Source organism: Gavia stellata, chromosome 3, assembly GCF_030936135.1.
Source record: "Gavia stellata isolate bGavSte3 chromosome 3, bGavSte3.hap2, whole genome shotgun sequence".
Classification (NCBI taxonomy): domain Eukaryota; kingdom Metazoa; phylum Chordata; class Aves; order Gaviiformes; family Gaviidae; genus Gavia; species Gavia stellata.
In genome coordinates, this window is record NC_082596.1 from 102,652,183 (window position 1) to 102,672,227 (window position 20,045).

The window sequence follows — 20,045 nt, forward strand, 5'->3', positions numbered from 1 at the left end:
CTCTAAGTAATTGACACTTTTCAGTTAGTGTTAAAATGCCAGGAGGAGAAACTTGGGAGTCAAATGGGTTTTTGTTTTGACAGTTTGCATTGAAGGGAGGGGTATTGATTTCTTCAAAGAAAATATTGCCCCAGGAGTCTAAATTGGATGGGTTGTTAGACCTGCATTTCACAGTTCCTTCCCTAGCCCATCCCTAACATGCTTAAAATTCTCCACAGCAATTGTTTGTGTTAACAAAATACTCTGAAGAGCTCCTTTCTCAGAGTAGTTTGAGACAGTATGAAGGGGACTGGGCATGTAGAAACTAGAGCATTTGTAGGAACCCATATCTCTGTAAGCTTAGAGATACAGTGTGCTTTACAGCTCATGTCCTCCTGGGGTCTCAAGAGCTGATGGACTCAACAAGTCCATCTGACACAGTATCTTTTTGAGATATCTCTAGGTCAGCCTTCTCCTAAGTGTTTGTTCGTTGTTATTGAATCACTTCTTCCCCCTCCTCCAAAGCATTGTGACATTCCTGAAGACAGATTTACCAGCTGCCCTGGGTTCAAATTTCATTCCCACTTTTAAATTTCTAATATAAAAGCCTTTAGAATTTGTGCACAACTACACAGACATTAAAAAAAAAAAAAAGCTTTTGTGACATTCTTAGACTCAGCATAAACTATACCAACAAAAACAGTTGGCAAGAGGTTTGACTTACAGATAATGAAAAGGCCATATACCCTTCCTCATTCCTGTTCATAGTCACTCACTCTCCCACCGTTTCTTACAGTTGCTTATCTGCTCCACATTGAGCAAGTTCAGGGGGCTAAACAGACAAAAAAACTGCTTTGGAGGGTTTTTTAATTTTATTTTGGGACAAGCTATTTACCATCCTTCTGAAAAAATGTTATAGTACATAAAAGGATATAAACCACAAGTAGGAATTTTACGAGTTCCCCAACATAACGTACAATGAAAATATAAATACAATTACTCTCTGTCTCCTAGGATTTTGAACAAATATAGAAGGATATCCCCCAATTAAAAAGCATTTTTTTTTTCCAATAGACATGGCCTCAGAAATATCCTCAGAAAAAAACTGTATACAATATTCAGAGTTTAAACTATTTCTTCACTCGCCCATTTTTGGCTCCTGAGCTGATGATTCCTTTCCTTCTACTTGTTTCCAAAGTTGTTTTCTGATCTGCCTCCTACTTCCAGCTTTTTCTGTGGCAGACTTCCCTGCCATGGTTTGTATCTTCTACACATCTGTTTATTAAAACATTATTTTCAAGATGTGATCTATTAAAGACATATAAAGAAGGAGGTGAGCACATGACAAAGGGAACTTAGAAAGCATGTGCAAGGCTGGTCAGTGTGCATGTGTCTTTAATCTTGAATCAGAACTATACTGTGCAAGTATGTTGATTAAAAATGTTACATCCCTTATCAACACAGTTACAGTGGGAAATGCCCTAGTCTGTAACTATATGTACATACGTGTATATGTTTGTATTTTTTTTCCATTGGTATTGATTGTTTCATCTGAGGTACCAGGAAGTGGACACCTGAAGTCCTCCTAGGAGGGTTCTCAGCTTTACCTCATGTACCTTATTCGTGTAGATAAGATGTTTTTCTGGCTTAGCTTTACACATGTAAGTAGTTTATTGGCCTTATCCCATAAGGATACTCATTGGTAGTGATAAGAGAGCCTATCAAAAGAGGAAATAAAGATCATTAGCCCAAGTGGAACACTGTGTACCTTAGAATGAAGAGTTGGAAAATTTCAAATGAAGAGGATCAAATCAAATCAATTATAGTATGTAAAACAGTACACTGAGATGAATCAGAAGTTTCATAGCAGACACAAATTAATTTATTTCCTATAGTGCATGAAAGCCAACTGTATGAAGACTCTTCTTCCACAGATTCATTTGTAGCAATACTTAGACTTAGCATTCTTCACACAAGAAAAATAAAATAGAATAGCAGCTTCCTTCCCACAAAGCCCAAAACTCTAGGCACTTCTTCATGTATTTGGGATGCTTACGAGATTTCTCATACAGTAATTTATGTTGCAGAATACCTTGTCAGCACCAATTTACATTCTGAATGTACACAACTTGAACATCAAGTCCCAGAAAAAATCCCTTATTAAATACATGTTTCCCCAAGCCATATAACATCATGAACTGAAACTTTTTTTTGGGGGGAAAAAAAGGCCACACAGCAAAAAACGAAGAAAAGAAAACAAAAACCCACAAAACCCTAAAGTTATTCTAATGCAGGAGAAGGCAAAGTATTCTCATATACTTTTCATCCCCAGCTACCAATTGCAATGCCCAGAACACCCTTTGCTGACCCAATTGCCTGTCACCAACCAGTAAAATAGCTCTCCCAAGCTCTGCGGCCATGGAGAAGTGAGCTTGCATGTGTAAGAACAGCTCCTCCCCTGCTGAAAAACCCACAGCAAACCCAGCATTTTGGCTCCACTACCTTTGCCCTCCTTCAGGTAGTAAAGCAAGAGCCACAAGGGCAGATGTTCTGTATTTTCTTCCTCGCTTCTTTTCTGTCTGCTTTTTGAATGTATGAAACTTCTTTGATCCAGCATAGCATTTTTGCCATTCAAAATCTTCTGATAGATTTCTGGTCTACTTTCCAGAACCCTTGACACCAAGGCAGAGAGAAGGCTGACAAGCTGTTTTTTTCAGTTCCCTTTCTCATTGACTTATATATAACACTTTCATGCTTTCTCCGTTAATGAGCTGTTGAACAGCGAGTGTACATTTCTGCTTCTCTGTATTTTATTTGTGACCGGTGGGGAAAGCAGGAGCATTCATAGGCTCTCAGTAGAATACAGCAGCTGTCCATTGCTTCTTCACTGACAATGTCCAGAGAAGTATAGGATTGCAATTACAAATGTGAAGAGAGAAAAGAACGAAGCCTGAGAGCTTTGGGGAAGAAAAATTATGGAGCTGGTGATAGGTACTATCTACTAGTAAGTGACATGCTCTGTGCAGCTGTGAAAGAAGTGCAAAGAATTTAAAAACAGAACCAGCAACATTCAGGTCCTGAACTCCAAGGACAATTGGAGTCGCTTTATCAAGAGTTTATACTGAGGTCTTCATGGTAAAATGGCTCATCTTAATCCAAGCTAATCTTAATCCAGGCCATTGCAATTTAAATATAGGGCAATCTAACTGTCCTGTTAGCTTCATTGGGTTTCTCACACTTCACAGATATGGTTGCGCAGCACTAATATTACTCTGTACAACTGTGGCACATATACAAAGCAGCAAAGCCTTAATAACACAGATGGCAGATACTTATCTAGAAGAGTATCTCAAAAAGAAAGTTCAAACAAGCAACCTGTGTATTAGTTTAGTTAGCACAATTTTATAGGGACTCAACACTGTCACTGTTTTTTCCTGTATCTGGTTTCCCCAGCTTTCTACTTGATATAATCCACTAATAAAAGTCAATTAAAACAAAACTGTATTTGTGTAATCTAGGTAATGCAGCAACCATCTGAGCACAAACTATTTGCAAGGTGTAGTCCAACAGTGATTCAGATAAAGACATTTAGTTATATATCTGTGGATAAGCAAGTGAAACCCAAGACGCAGGTATCACTGAAAAATGCTTTGCAATATCACATCTACATAACTTACTCCTCATTTTTAAAATGTTTTATTTGGATTTGGAGACAGCATTTTCCACCCAAGTCTTACTGTGTTTAGCTTATGTGCTAGACAGAATATACCCAAGTACACCTTTTTGCATCTTCTGTTCTCTGCAACATGCAAAATCCATGGAATGTGATTCTGGTGTCCCAAATTAGTATTAACAGTACCAGTACAGAAATGTATTAGTAGGATTTTCAGCTGATCATACCTTCTGAGTGGAGACTGATTTTAGAGGTGATTTATTGGAAATCAAAAATGACATTTTCTATGTCAGTCAAGCTGGAGGTCTGTTTTTATATCCAGAGGTAAAAGGACTGAAAATAATAGCATCAAGCAAATAAAAACCATTCCAATTAAACTGTGACTCTTCTAGTTCAGCAAACAGTGTTATTAATATAAGATTGCTTTTGGAAAAGTCACAAAGTTCAGAACACAAGAGTTAGAGCATTCATATAAATTCACTTAAACCACACTGAAGTTAGACTAAGTCCTTGCTTCTCACTGATTCCAGTTTCTTGCAGAAAATTCTATGTGCTCTAAAGCTTGTATTTTTTCAGCTGCATCAGATGGTCTGATAATACACACTACCTTTCTCTATAAGCTTTGCTTTTTCACCAAGTCACTAATGCACTACAAAGCAGAGAATGCTAAGTTCATACGTGTAGTTTACAGTGTTTTTGATGGTGCTAGCCAACATAGTACCAATCATAACCAAAAGAATAGCACATCGTAAACTGGAATAGCTATTGTATAAGCAATACGGCCCGATTTTGTTTCGCTTCTGTAAAAAGTTTTTCCCGGGAGCAACAGCAATGCAAGGTTTCAAGGAATCGCAAGGGTTTGCGAGGAGTCAGGCGCAGAAGCCACAGTCCTAGGCGCTGGAAATGCACTCGGTAACCCACTGGGGCAGGTGAAAATCACGCCGCTGAGCACCGTGTAGGGCAGTATTATGAAATCAGGACAGAGTACAGTAAACCCCCTGAAAACGGGTCAGTGGACTTATGATAAGCTTTCTTCATTTACGTCGGGTGGGAGAAGGGAAAGGGGGAAGGGGAAGGGAGAGGACATGTATTAATATATAACTCCGGACTCACCGATTTTGGCCAAGCTGGCCACAAGTATCCAGAGTATAATGATATAAGGGTCCTTGACATGGTCCCATTTGAAAGAGACGATGGCAAAGCTGTGAGGCTGGCTGCTATTTATAGCGCTTTCCGAGCTTCTCTGTCCCAGCGCCGCTGGGAGAGCCATCAGCCCCAGGAGGAACCCCACTCCAGATACCTGCCTCATCTTCAAGCCACACAACAAAATCCTGCTTCCCCTTCCCGGAGAAATCCCGCCTCTTCGGAGGTCCTCGGGGGCGAGGTCCTGGTCCCTTCGCAGAGACGCGACCGAAGACTGCGGACCGCGGGACACCGCTGCCGGCGGAGGAGGGGGGGGTGGGGGGTGTCCTGTCCTGTCCCGTCCCGCCCCCGTCGGCGCGGCTGCACCGGCCGGCTCAGGTGCCGCCTTGCTCGGGGCGGCCGAGGAGGGGTCAGGGGCTCTGCGCCCAGGCGGATGCTCCGAGCTGGGGTCCTGCTGCTTGCCCGCACCTGCCTTTATCAGGCTGCTCCCGCACGGCCGGAGGCGGAGCTTTCCCGCCGCTCCCGCGGAGGCAGCGATGTCCTGACTGAGCACCTTTCGGCATCGGCGGGGAAGCTCCGTTCCGCCGAGGGGATGACGGCAGGCTGTGGGCTGTGTCCACCGCCCCGGCTGGGCGCGGGACACACGGGGGCTGGAGAGAAGCCGCCGTGAGCTTCTGGCGCCGGGGCAAAGGCTGGGGCGCTCCCGCGGGCATGGCCGGAGTGGAGCCGGGATCAGCTCAGCTCGGGGCCGGCGAAGCAGGAGACCCGCAAGCCTCCGCCTGGGGCTTCGGGTGGGCGGCCCGGGGGGTCCCTGCCTCCCTCAGCCGCCCTGCCCCAGGGGACGTGCAGTCGTCCCCGCTCCTCGGCAACGAACAGCGCCAGGACGCACCTCCCGGAGGAGAGAGCGGGCTGCCCAGGGCGGCGCGCCAGCCCGCCCGCCCGCCAGGGAGCACCTCTTCCCACCGCGCGCGGGCAGCGGCAGCCGGGGCCGGGCTTTCCCCTTGGAGCCGCTTGCAGCCGCTTGTTAAGATGCGCCCTGTTAAAAACGCTACCCGGCTCCTCTTCCTCCTCCCTTTTCACGGTTACAAGGCGAAATCTTTTGGAAGGCTCTCGCTTTCCCCCTGAAGCCGCCTTTCCTGCTGGTCACGTTCGCCCGATGCCCTGGGCAGCCCGCGGTGCGGGCGGGCGCACCCGCCGCCCTCAGCCCTCAGCAAAAAGGCGGCAAAGCGCCCGGCAAACGGGGCGGGGGGCGCCTCGCCACAGGCCGCGGCAGCAGCTCCCGTCCTCCGCCTGTACAGTCCACCGCTTCTGTCAGTGGCTCTGGAAAAACACCGCCTTTTGGGGTTGCTTACATGGCAGTTGGGTTTCCCCAGAGTTCAGAAACGAACATAGCAAAGCTCTTCCTTAAAATGTGTTGGAAGGTTAAGAGATTGCTTCGATTCTTTCAATCACTTGGGAGAAAAATGAAGTACTTCTTCGAAGACTAAGTGACCTGCACAGACACTCTATAAATCGATTAACTGGTTAATTAAAACAATAAATTTGCACGGAATGACATTGTTAGAAAGGGTGTCTCTCATTATCACACAATAATCTTATTTAGCTAAGGAACTCAAGGAGCAAAGTCCTCTTGAGTTAATGCACTGAAGATTCAGTCATTACTACCTCAAAGCAAGTGCAGGCCTTGTGTTAGACACTCTCTTCAAAGGGTGAGACATCTTGGGGGGCTCATTTCCCCGGCTTCTTCATTACTTAACGGAAAGGAAATTACGTAGGAATTCTTTAAACTGGGAGCCCATCTGAAGATGGACTTGGCAACTCTTTTTAGGAAGCATGACAGACAGCAGAATATTTTCTTTACGTTTAGGACATGTTCTAGACAAAGAACTGAAGGGTATTTCGGAGTCTAACAACTGAAAGCCTAGCTAAGTTATTGTTATCTTTTTCAGAGTATGACTTGGGCATCCAAATCTCCTTTAGAATTTGTTCCCAAGTTCTTTAAAGGTTCTACAAATGGCTTTGGCCAATGCAAGAATAACATTTTTGTGCATATAGAGGGAGAGCTACAGTTGGAAGTAAGTAGCTGCTGATCGTCTGTTGCTGAGCCCGGTGGGTAGTAGTGCTTCCCAGTTGTTAATGTCAGTTCTGTGCGCTGATAATTAGGACAACAATGAACTTTAGTAGAGACAAGCTGTCAGCACTGCTTTTATTATCACAACTTATTCTAAGTACCATCACATCACAATTAAACATTCCAGCTGCAACTGATAAGAGGGCACCACAACTGCTCCAGCGTCCCATTTATATATGGGATTCTTCCCAAATCTAGTTCCACAAAATGATAACTGGGTTAGAAATAAACCTTGCTATTGAAAGTGTTGAAGCTAACCAGTCGAATCCTGTGTTCAGTTGTGGGCCCCTCACTCCAAGAAGGACATTGAGGTGCCGGAGTGTGTCCAGGGAAGGGCAACGAAGCTGGTGAGGAGTCTGGAGCACAAGTCTTGTGAGGAGCGGCTGAAGGAGCTGGGGTTGTTCAGTCTGGAGAAGAGGAGGCTGAGGGGAGACCTTCTCGCTCTCTACAACTACCTGAAAGGGGGTTGTGGTGAGGTGGGTGTTGGTCTCTTCTCCCAAGTGACTAGTGACAGGACAAGAGGAAATGGCCTCAAGTTGCACCAGGGGAGGTTCAGGCTGGATATTAGGAAAAACTTCTTCACTGAAAGGGTGGTCAGACACTGAAAGGGGCTGCCCAGGGAGGTGGTGGAGTCACCATCCCTGGAGGTATTTAAAAGACGTGTGGATGAGGCGCTTAGGGACATACTTTAGTGGTGGGCTTGGCAGTGTTAGGTTAATGGTTGGACTTGATGATCTTACAGGTCTTTTCCAACCTAAATGATTCTATGATTCTATGTTGTTAGGACAAATGTGTCATAGATCAAGAATACCTGCAGCTGTGCTAGAGAAATGAGAAAGCCATCTCCAGTGGATCTTTTCTACGGATAAGCAAAGGCTTACACTACACTTGGAGGAGCTGCAGCCAAGATCATGCCTCTTGATTGCCCTTGGGTAATGTTCTACTCATGACAACAGTGAGGACAGTAACCAAGTTACAGGACAATTCTGAGTTTGCTGGTGGCGGTATTAACAAATAAAAAATGTTGGAAGTACCATCAGACAAGCTAATGTTAATATGCTCCTCAGCTGAAAGTGTAATACTCAGCAACCTACTTTAAAGGAATGTTGTGAGAGTTTTAGAATTTGTAAAGATTTTTTAAGGCCTTGGTCCAAACTGCTACAAAAAGTGCATAATTTTGATTGTCACAAAATCTTCTCAAAACAAGGTTTACAACACCGTTAAAATGCCAACAACTGTGGTTTTGTTTAACAACAACAAGTTAATGGTTCAAGGTGTTTCTGTGACATTTGTCCTATCATCCAACTGCTGATGGAATTTTTTTAAGTTGGGTGGATATCAAATGGCTGTCCATATCAGGAAGTTCTTGTGCAATTCATTAATGTGTTAGAATGACACAGAGGGGACAGAGAAAGGAACTGGCTGGCAATCATGAATCTCCTGTAGGCACATGAATACATGCGAAACCAACAGTCCACCGAATATACATGAACTCATGTACAGAACAATTCATTGTACAAGAATACATATGCATTTATGTATTTATTAATAGATTCCATTTTCTTGAAGGTTCTTTATGGAAGCCTTTATATAGTTTCCTATGAACTCATTCCGTATCAGTAACAAAATGCATTAGCTTTTATGTTTGCAATAAAGATATCATATCACACAACAGCTGATATTTCCTGACTCTCCAAAAAGATCGCACAAGGAAGATTTCTATTTCCTATAAAATCATGGCTTTGTGTCCTGATTTTTTTTTTTTTTTCAACTGAAAGAACTCCAACATTGTCACTTCTGGAAATGTTGTGTAAATAATTGCTTAGAGAAAAAAATAGTAATCTCTTATACAACATTCACATGATCTGTGTCCTGTAAAGATTACTTCTTGGGGATTTTTTTTGAAAGCTGAGGTAAAAGACAATTTCAGTTAAAAAAAACCAAAACAGATAAACTGAAATCTTTAAACTTACATTAGTTTTCTCAAGAAAAATAACACACACAGTATTTCAGCTGTACTTAGAGGTAGAAGTTACAATGAACTTTCAATATTAGCATTTACGACAAATGTGTTTAAGCTGAGGTGAAATTAAGCAGCACATTGCTGTGGAACCCAGAACTTTCATAAAGGAAAATAAATAAATCTAAGTAGCAAAGAATTGGCAAATGAACTGTGAAAAATCTCCTGATGCAACATAAACCATCATAAATCACTTATTATCATTCCTGTCTTTCCTCAGGGAAATGCACTCTTTTTATATTAATGTCTATTAAGTACATAAGCAAGTTAAGGTAAGATTTTGAAAGGAATATAGTTCCAGCTTATATTTTTATGCCATAATTCCAACTTTATACATAGTTAAACAGAACAGTAATTGTTGTGAATGGCATTGTACCAGCATAACTGTATGATTTGGTGAAAATTAATGTGGTTTATATGCTGATGAATGCAGAACCATATGAATTTATAAGTGAATTTACTTGATTCAACAGATGACATTTTGCCAACTTCTCTCCGAGTGAAATGAGTGCAGCTGTGTACGTTTATGCTGCAAGGAGTTGGACAAATATTGCTGGACTGAGTAATGTTGCAGTGCATTATGTTACAGCATGATGAATACAATGCTCTGAAATCACTTTGAGAAGCAATGTATTAATTCAGCCCGCACACATTGCTGCCAGTTTAAGTGAACAAAATGAAGACTAGGGTGAGGATGAATGAATTGGAGACGTAGGTGAAAATGGATTTGGCTGGGAGGTAGGATGGCAGAGGAAATTAGCTGGATTTTTCACAACTCGTTTCAAACATGACTGAATTTAAGGACAGTAAATGGAGAGGATTTTCACCAGATCCCTCATTTTTAGCCTCACAGCTTTTGGAAAATGGCAGACATTTCAGGCAGATTGTGAGATTTTTCTGTCTTGTTGTTGTTGCTGTTATTGTTTCTAATGAACTCCCACATTTATATTAGATTAGCAGCTAATATAGTAGGAGTGGGAGGGTACAAGTGACAAACATTAACCCCACCTATGACCTCAGTTAAGGATGGCCCCCTCCATAAGGGATTATATCTGTGTGACCTCTCAGTGTAATGAGCAGTGAAAAGGGAATGGGACAGGGAAAGAAGTTGTTACATAGCACCAGATACCTAACACATTTTATCATATTATGTTCAGAAAAAAAAATATACTTTTATGAAATGCCACCTGTATTAGAAGTCCTCCTTCTTTAAGTTCCACTTTCAATGAAAATTCTTCTATTATGTATTAGGACTCTTCTGGGCTTGCTACTTGTAAAAGATGACCACAGAGATTTTCACCTGTGACAGCCTGCATCTTCCACACTTTCCCTCTTGTACTGTTCGCATTCTCATATTTTTGGCATCCCACTGCTATTCTCTTTCTTTGTACTGTTGGTTTCTGCCCTCCTTCCTTTTCATGCCTGTCTTCGGTCAATACTCACCAAAATTCCCAAATACTAAGACCTAAGGAACACTCACAATGCTATTTGTGTATGATGTTTGATCCCAGTACTTAAGCTCCCATATGACTCTCTCTCTATCCCTCCAAATACAGCTTTGTCATTATTTACTACATATCCTTCCAGGTACTCACACCAGCCCGACCAACACAAATACATACACTAGACTCAAGACACAAGTCACTACTAGTTTTCCTAGTCATAAGGGAGATTGTATTTGCTGATCTTTAAAAATCTATTGCCATTTTGCTCTGTGTTAAAAAGGCTGGGGGAAGACGGTGTCAGAAACCATAACTACAGATTTCAGAGATCAAGTGGGTAAAAAAAAAAAGGCAATAAAAGTGCATCTCTCTGAACTGTTTCCGTGTACAGGTATTCAGCTTTCTGTAGCTTAACCTGAGAGGGAAAGCAAACCAAACATCCGAATTGCTTAGGGGAAAAAAAGAGGACCCTTAAATAACAAAGGCAGCTAAATAGAAAAGTTTCAATTTCTAGCACAACAATTTTACATTTATTTTTTGGCTTTGTATCTAGGCTCAGATGCTTCTTGATCTTAATTTTTGGCTGACCTATGCAGAGGGAATCTTTCATTTTTCTGATTCTCCATATATCATGCCTCTCTGAAATCCATGGTTCATGCCTCCCCTGCCTAGCTTAACATGTGCATGTTCACACTAAAAAGTCCAGTTGGTTTCACCCAGAGCAGCTACAGAGCTGTCAGCCCAGAGCTCCTCTTTTGGCAGATGCACAGGACTTCTTCTATGTGATATCTGCAGGGGAGCAGATACCACAAACTGAACAAGAGTGTCTCCTGTTCTCCCCGCCCTTCACAAATTACATACTGAGGTCTGCACAGCTGGCAGCAGCCACTCTCACATAGTGATTCACACTTGTTTCTATTTGTAGGCCACGGGGTGGACGTGGATGGTTTAACCAGTATGTAAAAACTCAGCAACGGAGCAAATTTACTTACCTGTTGCAATCTGAAGCTTATTCTAGCAGAGGGCGTGACCCTGCAGTCTGCCAGGGCTTGAGGGCACCCAGTAACCTTTGGGGATGGGGATTCCCAGAGCTTCCTGGCTCTGATGCTTGTTTAAGGCTGCTCCTACCTTCAGGATGCCTCCTAACGTCAAAACGCCCAATCTAAGCCTCTCCTCTGTCATTACACATAAAAGAGCTTTCCTCTGAAATATTTTAAGAAGGCAGTTGAGATTTTTCTGAGAGCAAAATTTTGCGCTTTTTTTCCCCCCCTTTTTTTCTTTATCTAAATTGTGATAAAGAAAACAGTGAACCTTGGCTGACGTGCAACAATAATCATGTAATAATTAACAGTTACTTTGAACTTAAATCAGGTAAACCTTAGAGTCAAATAATTAAATTAATTGTGATACAAACAAAATCTGCCTACACAGTTTATAGCTTTAGGTATTGGTTATGGCAATATGATCAACAAAAAAGACATAAATAACAGTCAGTACTTCCTTGTTGTTGATGCATAATTTAAAACCTGCACATATTTAAGAATCATGCATTAGAGGTGGTGGGGAGTTTTGTTGGATAATTCCAGTTTATTACAATCAAAACATTTAACCAGAACATACACATTCTTATGAATTTTTCTTTAGGAAGTTTTCATATGATCAGAATGGTATTCCTGGTCAAAGCCACAGAGGAAGGAAAAACTTCAGAGCTGATGATATCAATCATCTGCCTAATTCAGTGCAAAGACATAATCTTGAATCTCATATATTTCAGGTGAATGCCCTGATATTGATCATGACTCAGAAGAAATTAAGATGGTCCTGATTTAATTTTGTTCTGCACTGAAGCTAAAACAATTGTTGAAAATTCAATTTTTGAGAAAAAAAAATTGAGACCTGTTTTTCGACCAGTTTGGGCTTTTAAAAACATTTATTACATCAGTAAGCAAATCTTTGCACCAACTGTGCTAGAAGTTACAATCAATTTGAAGACGTTTGCATGTGGTATTTCAAAAGTCAGTTTAAAAGGAATGCAGTCCATGTTTTGTAGTCAATTGGACAGTAGAGTGGAATGGGAAGAGACGGTCCTTTGCTGCTGGTCTTAAAAGTTACAGAGATTCTTTGAAGTAAAAGGACTCTCTACTTTGAATTGAGGGAATCTGGATTGCTGCTTATCTCACTGAAGTTCCAAAGGCCACGAGGTGCAGCATATACATGGCATGCACTTCCACACGACCAAAATAGCAGCCATAAACTGACTAAGATCAGTTAATAAATGTGTAAACAGGAAGAGGGATATTTTCTGAATATGCAAAATAATTTGACACTATCGTATTTAATCATTAATGACATCAATCTGCTTTGACAAATTTCTGGCATCTGGAAGCATTGATCAGAGTTATTATTACTGACTTTTCAAGAATTCTTTTTAGAATCAAATAATATCTTGAAAAAAAGTAACTTTGTCATGATAACTTTAAAGTAAAAACAAGAAAGAAACTGACTAGAACATTACTCTCATGCAGTTGTACAAATAAAATTAGGGAGTGGATCCAGGTTTTGTCACGCTAATGTATTTTAAACTGCTGTTTCCTACAAAGTTATGCTTTTGGAAATACAGAACATAAGCTGCACAGTGCAGAGAAGAGTTATTGATTTTATCTGCTATATGAAAATAAGAATCCACACAGTAAAAAAGTCATTAGGAAAACCTTTCTAAATCCTAACTGCTGTAGCCACCTTGGAGGTGACACAGGGACGCACCACATCTTTGGGAGCTGCTGGAGAATTTGTGTCTGAGACTAAGGATTCAATCTTATCACTTGTCCCCGGGCTGCACATTCTTCCTGTTTTCCTTCTATTTCCTTGCTGGACCTTTTAATATACCATTTCTGCTTTTAGTCCACTGCAGTCCTGAAGGGAGGCACTACTAAAATCAGCGGTACTTGTTCGGAAAGGTTCTCACCAGCCTAATCTCAGTTCAGGACATCATTAAGCTTTATGGACTGTACCCTAGTTTTAAAAAGTGAAGAAAAATGCATGGAAATGCAGATAATACTGGAGAGAGATACAGCAAGCGGAGACTATGATGGCTGCCCTGGTCACTAAATCCAGTCTCCTGGGATTACAAGCATCACATTGTGTATTTCCTGCATAAGTTTACCACACATTGTCTGGAAAATGTTATCTCAAATACTTTCTGCTGGTTAGGAACATTCATATAATTTCTAGCCTAAATTTCATCAGGAAGTTCACAACCTATTTATTCTTGTGTGACCACTGTCCTTTACCATTGTTTCTTCTGATCTTTTCTACCCTATAAAAGTAATCATACTCTCTTTCAGCATTTCTTTTAACCTAAACTAGGTTAACCTAAGCTACTCTGCATTTGTACGACAGGCTCTCCTTTCCCTAACCACCTGAGCAGCCCTTCTTCGAAAAGAAGCTTGAATTAATCCTCCTTGAACAGAGCTCACCAGGCCACACACAGCCCTGTGAGGTTTTACTATGCCTTGTAGGCTGGCGACACCACTTCCTCATCACCCTTTGCATCATCAGCAAATCAGTTGTGGATGCCAAAAGCATTGATGAAAATATTAAACAAGATGGACCCGAAAGTGTAACCTTGAGGTATTCCTGTTTTGATCTCCCTCCAGCCTGATTCTCTCGCCCTTTTTTCAATAGTAGTTTTCTCCACAGACCATTGCAGTCTACAAACAATATCTTAGCATCTTGACAAACACAACACTGAGAATGTGGTATTCCTGCATGAAGTTGTGGTAAACATTTGCATGTCCTAAAATAATGAACATCATCTCTGCACCTCTAACTCTGCTGCTTATACATCACAAACTTCCAGTTATATATGGTCTGAAGGAACATGCAATGCTGTTGCAGCATGGTATGCACTAACAAATGAGGCAAAATTTCCCCCATGATTATTAGCTGAAAAAAATTTAAAACATTCATGCTGAGTTAAAACAAAATCAGATGTCATTAGGTTCCCATTTTTTGAAAATTTTTTGAAAATTGTCAGCTCAATAGATTTAGCTATTTGAATTTTTAATATATTTAGTTGTCTACACATAGTGCCAGCAACTCTATTTAAAAACAGGCCTTCATAAAACTTAAATTTTTAAACCAAAGCAGAGTTTATGACAGTTTGGGAAAACCACACAGTCAGCAAAAGTTGCTATGATCAGGTTGAAGAACTGTGACCAAGCTGAAGAACTGTGATTTCGTATAAAATTTTTAGGTATATGTGAGAAAATTTTGAGTTGGATTTGAGAATAGACATCAAGCTTTGCTTTGCATCTTCAATGAACTGAGCCTGCAGTTTCAGATGATGTGGTGAGCTTACCTAACATCTCATCATTGAGAAGCAGAAATTTTGAGAACTCATCTCATATTAAGGGACTGGAGCATCTTATCTATGAGGAAAAGCTGGGAGAGCCAGGACTGTTTAGCCTGGAGAAGAGAAGGCTCAAGGGGGGATTCTCATCCATGTATAAAATACCTGAAGGGAGGGTGCAAAGAAGAGGGAGCTAGGCTGTTTTCAGTGATGCCCAGTGACAGGACCAGAAGCAATGGGCACAAACTGAAACACGGGAGGTTCCCTCTGAACATCAGGAAACACTTTTTCACTGTGAGGGTGGCCGAGCATAGGCACAGGTTGCCCAGAAGGGTGGTGGAGTCTCCATCCTTGGAGATATTCAAAAGCTGTCTGGACGTGGTCCTGGGCAACCAGCTGTAGTTGGCCCTGGTTGAGCAGGGGAGTTGGACGAGGTGACCTTCAGAGGTCCCTTCCAACCTCAACCATTCCGTGAGTCTGTGATCTCATCATCAGAATGGGAGGGCTTCACAGCTTATGTCTCTTTCTGGTTCTTCACTACCTTGTGCTGGCTTTAACAGTCAACAGAACCATCCCTGATGACATTCTCATAGGCCAGCAAAAAATACCAGAAGAGTTTTCTTCTGATTTAGTAAGCTGAACTGGTCCACTGAAGGTCCAATAAGCTCCACATCTTGGGCGAGGGAAGAAATCAGAGCAGGGAAAAGAGGAACAAGTAGACAGAAGCCAAAGCATAAAAAAATCTTTCCCTTTCAGCAGTGGTGAGCCGTTTAATTGAATTTAAATATGAGCAAATAACCTAGGATGCTTTTACTCCATTGTGTTCCCTAATCTTCCATCTTTTCTATCATATTCTACAATAGAAAAATTTTTTAATATTAGAAAATATTAAAATATTAAAAATATTAAAAATATTTTAAAATTACAATAATTAAAAAATATAGGGCTTTCATTTAATTCATTGAAAGCCCAATTTTCTTGAAAGGGAGAAGTCTACTATTGATTTTTTGCCAAAAAGTGTACTACTCTATTTGATAATGAATCATAAACAGTAGACCTACTATAAATTCAAAAATAATGAAATAAAGCACTAAGATTTTGCCAAGGTAGCTCACAAATTACTAACATATTCCCCAAAGTGTTCCCTGCAAGAGTGGTTTTTATGATGCCACACTTGGGAAATCAACATCGCACTTGGGCATCAACAAAATTCTACTTTTTCCTGTGTCCCTTATCTCATAAATGTCTTGCTTCACCTTTTCCTTCTGTGACCCCTAGCAAAGCACACATCAAACATGATTGTAGGGATCCAGAGAAATTTACAGACTTACTGATCTTGATATTAATATTAATACAGGGTAGGAAACAGTGCATAATTAAACTTTTCACTTGTACTTCTGCTTGTTACTTATACTTCATTTAACTTTTCCTGTGAAAAGAGGACTCACTGAGAAGTACAGCTAATACTTTCCTTATTGAGATTCAGTAGAATAATTTTTACTACTCTTTCTGAAAACATTTTAAACTATGATCTCAACATTTCACATGCTTTACTTTTTTCTCCTCTTAAACAAATTGAGAACTTCCTTAATCTTCCATTTTTACTTTCTTTTCTAACTAAATGTCGCCTAAGTTTTGTTCTGGAGAGAGACAGAGAGAATGCTACTTCAACAGTGCAGTAGTCTTTATCTGAAAGAAACCACAGAAGCTACAGGTTATTACTTCTCTATTTCCTTGTACACCAACTACGACAGTCCATATATTGGGCCAGGCAACAAAGTCTTGGTTTCTCCTAAATCAGTTTGCATCACCTTGCATCATCATGTTCTGTGCTAGTGACCTTGCAACAGCTACCCTTATCCCGCTCCTCCACGTCACATCGGGGGGAAAATAACCATGGCCATGTTGAAGTAACAAGTACCTTCTAAAGCAAGCAAGTAAGCAAGCATACCAGACACAGGCTATACAATCCACTATAAACTGGAGTCCAGTACAGATGTGAATACAAGCTACATGTTACAGTTCTCATTCTTCATTTAAATCAGCTCTTCTTGAACCACAAGGATGAAATATTTATGATTCAAAGGGAAGTGTTTGGCTTTCTGGCCGTACTTGCACAGAGCTCTCAAACTGCTAAGAGGAAGGATAATGTCACAATGTGCATGTTGTGTCACTTTGAGAGAGTCATTATATATAACCTTAGTGGTATTAAAAAGCAGACATCAAAATGTAAACAGTGTGAGATAAAAACACCTGTGTTGTATATCAAATGATGTAATTGCATTAATTAATTAATTCGTATCTACGTACTGCATGAGGGTACTGCATCCTTGAACACTACAGGCTGATCACCACATTTAAGGATGAATCAAATTGCTTGTCATATCATCTCCTTCTTTATACTGGTATTTATAAACTTTGGATAAGATTGAATACTCTTGATTATCAATCATGATAGATCTTCAAGGAACGTGTGGATGTGGCATTGTGGGACATGGTTTAGTGGGCATGGTTTATCTTTATCGATGATCTGGATGAGGGGATAGAGTGCACCCTCAGCAAGTTTGCAGATGACACCAAGTTGGGAGGGAGTGTTGATCTGCTGGAGGGCAGGAAGGCTCTGCAGAGGGATCTGGACAGGCTGGATTGATGGGCTGAGGCCAATTGGATGAAGTTCAACAAGGCCAAGTGCCGGGTTCTACACTTTGGCCACAACAACCCCAGGCAACGCTCCAGGCTTGGGGATGAGTGGCTGGAAAGTTGCCCCACAGAAAAGGACGTGGGGGTGTTGTTGGTCGACAGCCGGCTGAAGATGAGCCAGCAGTGTGCCCAGGTGGCCAAGAAGACCAACGGCATCCTGGCCTGTATCAGAAATAGTGTGGCCAGCAGGAGCAGGGAGGTGATCATGCCCCTGTACTCGGCTCTGGTGAGGCCACACCTCGAATGCTGTGTTCAGTTTTGGGCCCCTCACTCCAAGAAAGACATTGAGGTGCTGGAGTGTGTCCAGAGAAGGGCGACGAAGCTGGTGAGGGGTCCGGAGCACAAGTCTTGTGAGGAGCGGCTGAGGGAGCTGGGGTTGTTCAGCCTGGAGAAGAGGAGGCTGAGGGGAGACCTTCTCGCTCTCTACAACTACCTGAAAGGGGGTTGTGGTGAGGTGGGTGTTGGTCTCTTCTCCCAAGTGACGAGTGACAGGACAAGAGGAAATGGCCTCAAGTTGCGCCAGGGGAGGTTCAGACTGGATATTAGGAAAAAGTTCTTTACTGAGAGAGTGGTAACACAGTGGAATAGACTGCCCAGGGAGGTGGTAGAGTCACCCTCCCTGGAGGTATTCAAGTAGCGTGTGGATGTGGCATTGTGGGACGTGGCTTGATGGGCATGGTGCTGGGTGGTGTGGGTGGGGGTTTTTTTGTGTGGTGGTTTTCGTGGGTGGGTGGGGTTTTTTTTTGTGTGGTGGGGTTTTTTTGTTGGGTTTTTTGTTTTTTTTTGTGGTTGTTTGTTTGTTTGTTTGTTTGTTTGTTTTGTAATGGTTGGACTTGATGATCTTACAGGTCTTTTCCAGCCTTAGTGATTCTGTGATTCTGTGGTGTTGGTTGATGGTTGGACTTGGTGATCTTACAGGTCTTTTCCAACCATAGTGATTCTGTGATTCTGTGATACAAGAAACAATAGTAAACATCTCTGTTTCTCATTTTTTTCTTGAGCAAATGCCTTTTCTTTCTCTCCCATAATAAAGTATGGCAGATAAAATTTTGCTCTCTTTACACATAACTAGGTGTATCATAATTTAGTTGATGATATTAATATGAGACACTATTCATAAAAATCATATTTACTTTTCAGTTAAACAAATGGGAGTATGTTTATAATGGTTTGTAGGCTGTGGGGGAGAAGAAAGAGGAAGAGGCCCAAAAGTATTTTGGTGGAAGTAAGTCATTGAAATTCTTTTGATATTCTCTAGACTATAATCTATGGAGAAAGAAGAAGTCAATGCCAGTTAGCTACTTCCACCTTCAAAACCTGCAGGCTGCTCAGAACTGGAAATCAAAATTCAAACAAAATTCCAGCAATAAATACACAGTTTCCTTCCAGGAAAAAATACCAGAAGCATACGTATCCTGTTCTTGAACTCCTTATGAGGCATAGGGTATCTACCACTGTCAGAGAACTAGGTGACTGGCTTGAATCAGGGTGACCTGTCTTACATTCTTATGATCACACTACATTTAGCTCTAGCAGTGGTGCTCATCAGTAACATTTAATGTGAAACTTCATGACCTAGAAAATAATCTAACAAAGGAAAAAGCAGCTAAACAGTGTCAGTTTCTCATTATAGGGGAGGTTTCTGAAAGGTGAGAAAGTTTCTGAAATAGAATGCAGGTGTGTATGAACAATACAGTTTAAAAAATATCTAAAATCATTGGCAGGGGTTGAGTTTACGCAATATTTGGAATGACTAGGCTCTATATAAGCAAGAGACATTTTCATAACATAAGTAAACATTTAAGCCTGGAGAGTTCTTAAAAAATAAAAATACAGGATTTAGATTTACAGAACAGAGCATTCAGTGATTATATTATTTCCTTGAAATAATGTGGCACCCATGAGTGTTGACTAACCACTTTGTTGTTCAAACCTCTAATTTATAGGAATGTAATTATCGACCGAGTAATTTGGGTTTTATTCATGAATTTGGAATTTATTATCCTACAATTTCACAGAATATTTCCTTGTTCCTGTTATTTGATAGGAAGAACAAAACGTTCCACCTTTTTTCCTGTGTTATTTTATCGTGTACAATTACCATATACCCTCTTACTCATTTTCCTCTTAAACCATATAATCCTTTCCACTTGTTCTTTAGGTGCAAGATTTTTTCCCATGCTTTCCAGCTTCCTCAGCGTTGCCTCATTCTGAACTACCACTTCAGTATTTTGGATTTGGATACAGGTTAATTTAACTTTGCACTATATACCTCACTGAAGTTAGGACCATATTCACTTCAGCATTCTGTATTCAATGGAAAGACACAGGCTGTCCATAGGGATGCTCAGGACATTCTGAAATAAAAATCCATTACCTTCTGGAGGTGCCTGTTTATGCTTTGTATACTGAAAATAGGGTTAGGGGGGGTCTACTTTCACAATGTAGCCATCTCAACAATACTCTTACAATTAAGCGAGAAGAATGTGGACTGAAGTTACAGATAGTGAACAAAATATTCTACATAAGATTGTAATTTCAACTTGTGTCATTTTCTCATTCTTTTCCCTACATCATCTCCTTTTCTTTTTTTTTTTTTAATTCTA

The 20,045-nt window shown here is 41.0% G+C and overlaps 1 protein-coding gene across 1 annotated transcript in view; it reads right to left on the reverse strand.

The window, feature by feature from the left end:
* Positions 1–4,961, reverse strand: part of SLC9A3 (solute carrier family 9 member A3) — a 52,954-nt gene extending 47,993 nt beyond the window's left edge. The window contains exon 1 of the mRNA XM_059815381.1: positions 4,766–4,961. Coding sequence (XP_059671364.1) covers positions 4,766–4,961 — 196 coding nt within the window. The remainder of the gene's footprint in view (positions 1–4,765) is intronic.
* Positions 4,962–20,045: the final 15,084 nt, after the last annotated feature.